Raw genomic sequence first — 4,471 nt, forward strand, 5'->3', positions numbered from 1 at the left:
ATCGTTGGGAGGCCTGGCTCCATCTTGTTAGACGTTTAATGGAAGTCCGGCTGTCCCGGCAGCCAGATCAGCTGCATTGGAAACTTACTAAGAACGGTGTGTTCTCGGTCAAATCAATGTATCTGGATGTCATTAACTCTAGCGTCATCCCTACCACGATACACGTTTGGAAAGTTAAGGTACCCTTACGAATCAAAGTGTTTATGTGGTTTGTGCATAAACAAGTCATTTGACTAAGGATAACCTTGCAAAACGCAACTGGGTGGGCTCGTCTAGATGTAGCTTTTGCGATCATAACGAAAACATCAAACACCTCTTTCTCGATTGTCCGTTGGCTAAGATTCTGTGGCGGTCGATTCATATTGCGTTTAATATTAATCAGCCCACCTCTATCAACATGTCATTTGGAACATGGCTTGATGGGGTTGATTCTGATACTGCAAGACACATTCGGGTTGGCGTTTGTGCTTTATTTTGGGAAGTATGGAACTGTAGAAATGATTTAGTCTTTAACAGATCAACAAACATTCACTTTTTGCAGGTTATCTTCAGGGCCACGGCGTTTATCCGTACGTGGTCGCTACTCACTCCGACGGAGGCCAGGGAGCGTTTGGTTACTGCGTCTACCCGATGAGAGATGGTAGCTCGGGATATTTTCAACCGGTTTGGATGACGGTCATGTAATAGGATAGACATGTAGTGCTCCTATTGTATTTTGCCAGCCGGTTGTGGCTTTGGGTCTTACCTCTTTTGAGCTTTTGTTTATGTTTGCACTACGATCTTTCGAGACTTTGTTACTAGATTATCCTTTTAATAATATGAGCCGTATACATCTTTCTGATGCAGAGGCTGGGGTACACCCCCTTTTCAAAAAAAAAACTAAGCAGTGTACTATACTGGTCCAAAGCAATTAACTGAGATTGAGATATCAGATATCCTCGGATGTTTGACGGGTCGACCGATTCTCCAAAACCAATACGCGAACAACTGAAGAAATTCGGCACTCTGTATTTTTCTATTATTGATTAATGAAAATATCGTAGAACGATTGTTCTGCGGTTCTCGCTTCAAAAGAAAAAAAATTGGACAGTCACCCTACTGTTGTCGCTGTGTTGTGGTACTGGCACCGACTTACGATAACAAAATCAGCAACAAACAATCTGACTGAAGCACTGAGCCATCCTTGTTTGAATTCGATGAACGACAAGTACAAAGCCACAAACTCGATCGGCTAGTCTACCATACACAGCGCATATACATGGCAGGTTGTGCAATCTTGTTACCTACTAGTAGTCGTGAACTAGTGATATAGTACATGCATATGGATCTACAGCAACTGATCAAACACGAAAAATCTCACAGCTAGCTCCAAGAAACTTATTAGAGTGATAGTAAGTGAGCTCTCTACGTACAAACATGCTTGGTCTATGCACAAGATCACAACCATATATGTACTGGAGCAGGCAGGTTCACACTTCACACTTGGAACGGAAAGATGCATGCGCGCGGGAAGTAGCTAACACCTATATGCATGGACGTTTCGATCGGCACGTAGGCGAGTGTAGCTCCTAGTACGCGACGCCGGCGGCCCGACCCGCGTAGCCGTACTCCGGGGTGGCGGCGGCGAGGTTCTGCTGCCTGCGCAGTTGGTCGTAGAACTTCTTGATGAACTCGTCCGCCTCCTGATCCACCAGCCCGCCCTCCAGATCCGCCGCGTCGTCCCTCAGCGGGAACGGCGAGTCGGTGATCCGCAGCTGCCTCACCGGCGCCGGGCTGCGGCCGAAGCTCGACCACAGCGCGGGGGACGGCGTCGCCACCACGGCGGGGGGCGCCGCACCGCCGTCGCCGACGACCTCGTTCAGCAGCTGCTCGTCGTTGAGGACCTCGAAGACCTTGGCAATGTCGGCCGCGTCGTAGTTGTACCACCCTGGCTCCGCGCCGTTGGCGCCGCGGTGGGTGCGGCGGTTGTTGCGGCGGCGGCGCTTGGCGGGGATGAGTTGGACGGGCGGGTAGGACGGGGTGTTGCTGCAGCTGAACTCCACCTCGCGGCCGGCGCCGCGCGGGCCATAGACGGCGAGCGCGGGGTCGAGGGTGCGGCGCGACAACGACGCCGGCGGAGGTGCCTCCGCGGCCGACCTGGAGGCGGCCTGGTCGTGGTGGCCGTGGGCGCTCATGAGCCTGCTGAGGGCCTTGCCGGCGATCTTGCCGCGGTGGAGGAGGAGCTGGAGGTCCATGGACAGCTTCCGCTTGGACATGCCCTTGCGGAGCATGAACAGCACGGCGCGCACCACGTGCCACAGCCTCCGCGGCGCCATGTTCGGCTCCATCGCTGTCTGTGTGGAAGCACCGACTGAGGAGTGAGAGAGGATTCTTGTCTTCGTTGGGAATGCTTTGCTGCTGTGGGGTTTTAGCACGAGTTGAGGAGGGTGCAGTGGAGGGGCTATTTAAAGGGAGGTAATAATGGAAGAGAAATGGCTAATGGAGTTTATTTTGCGATATTTTAATCAGTGGTGGGAGCTTCGTGTTTGCAGTTGCTTTTGGCTGAATTGCTTGCTGCAAGCTGCTGCTTGGACAAGAACGGGTCACTTGGATTCCTCACTCACTCCTGTCAAGAAAGAGCTCACTTACACGCCCCAAAAGGCCAATTCACCACAATCTTTTTCGGAAACCTATGTTAACATTGTAGGTGCACACATAAAAATTACGCAACCTCTACTGAAGACCAGATTTACGAAGCTTCGGGGGTTGACGAAGTAACCACACACACACTTAACTATCGAGGGACTGTGTATAATTATAACAATCCGACGGATCTTAAAGCCGACCTGGCCAAATATTTTGATTAGAGATTTTAAACCTATTATTTTCAAAGTCAATATACTCTTAGTAATACATGGACCTTAATGTAACTTCATTCTTTTTTGGGCCGAACTTTGGGCTGATAATTGGGTGATCTTCGTCTCCCTTCTGTCGATGTCTCGTTGTAATTGCCTCCCCACAACCTTGTGATATTGCTCCACCCTAGGACCTAAGTTGTCTACCCTTCTTCAAATTAGCAATTCTAACCATTTTTTGTCGTGTTATAGCCACAAACTCAACACCCTACCATCTATGGGATCCTGCTATTTCATTGTTTCTGACGACTTGGCACACAAAGACATCTATTTTGGTATATTCACAATCAGATTTTTTTTATTTTTTAAATGCATTTGACGCCAACCGCCAACATTAGTGAACTAAGAGGTGAAAGTGTCGGCAAAGAAGACGAAGAAGCAGAAAGAGGAGACTGACAATGGGAGGCAAAAACTCTCCCATACGCACCTTGCAGACTTGAAATGAAGTCATTCGGACCCCCTTCTAGCTACCACATAGGGCCTTTCCTCATTTGGAAGGACGCCTAAAATGGGCTCTACCCTAACACTCTTAGGAGGAAAGTGGCTGCCCACAAAATATGGGGGAGCCCGAGTAATCCACAACTATAAGATCAAGTTTAGGAGAAGTTCAGGTTATCCATTAGCAGGAGATCAAGGTCGTGAGGGTTCATACTAAGGGGGCCAGGCAGCAAATAGCCCGAGGACACAAGGAACTGGGGCATCTTCTACTTGGACAACTAAGACGACAACGTCGAAAAATGATACATCAATTTTGCACTACTATATCTTATTATAAAATGCTCATAATTATTCATGTTTTGCATTTATCACACCGTTATTATATCTTTTTCCTCTTAATTTGCTTGTCGCAACGGAGGAGGGGTAACTGGCCAAAAAATTGCAAAAAGGCACCAAAATGAAATCCGTTGGAGAAAATGAATAACTCGGAAAAATAGCAAAATTTAGAATGCCAGTTTTATATGGGAAGAGAGCCACGGAGCCAGACTTGGGCCAGGAGGCCCCTTGTGGGGCCCACACGCGCTGGCCACGCCAAGAGGGCATGTGGGGCCCACATGCCATGTCTCTAATGTTGCATGGTAGCACTGGTCCCATTTTACCCTAAAACTGACAGAAATATTTATCGAGAATTTTTTGCCACCATCTTTAACAGAGAGGCGAGCTTTTCTCTCCCCAAAGGCTGATTTGTCGGGATCCTTCCTCTATGGGTGGGGGAAATTGAAGCCAATGACATCACTAGCACTCTGATCATCGCAGGGATCATCGTCACCAACTCCATCTTCACCAACACCATCATCATCACCACCTCCATCGCCATCCTAGTTTCAATCTATGAATCATTACCTCAGATTTCTTGTTGAGATCACTTCCTGGTGTTGATTACTTATCTACAGTCGATGCTTAGTGATTATTCGGTAAAAGATTTGCGTGTCTAGATAGTTATCCATATATCTTTACCACACTGATCATGATCAATATGATGTGTTGTGAGTAGTCGTTGAATTCTTGAGGATCCGGGAGAATCCCAATTGTTAGTGACCATGTAAATTGTGTAAAGTTTGATGTCTTGTTATTACATT

General features: G+C 47.9%; 1 protein-coding gene across 1 annotated transcript; it reads right to left on the reverse strand.

The window, feature by feature from the left end:
• Positions 1 to 1,161: 1,161 nt before the first annotated feature.
• LOC147960296 (uncharacterized) lies at positions 1,162 to 2,416 on the reverse strand. Its single transcript, XM_087537162.1, has one exon. It carries the CDS (start codon positions 2,325 to 2,327, stop codon positions 1,569 to 1,571), a length of 759 nt encoding a protein of 252 aa, XP_087393288.1. The 5' UTR covers positions 2,328 to 2,416; the 3' UTR covers positions 1,162 to 1,568.
• Between the last annotated feature and the right edge of the window lie 2,055 nt (positions 2,417 to 4,471).

The sequence above is a fragment of the Triticum urartu genome, chromosome 7A (assembly GCF_056163025.1).
Source record: "Triticum urartu cultivar PI428250 chromosome 7A, HENAU_Tu73, whole genome shotgun sequence".
NCBI lineage: Eukaryota > Viridiplantae > Streptophyta > Magnoliopsida > Poales > Poaceae > Triticum > Triticum urartu.

Bases quoted from the DNA above. Each gene is read 5' to 3' on its own strand.
- LOC147960296 (XM_087537162.1), bottom strand. From the start codon at position 2,327: ATGGAGCCGAACATGGCGCCGCGGAGGCTGTGGCACGTGGTGCGCGCC.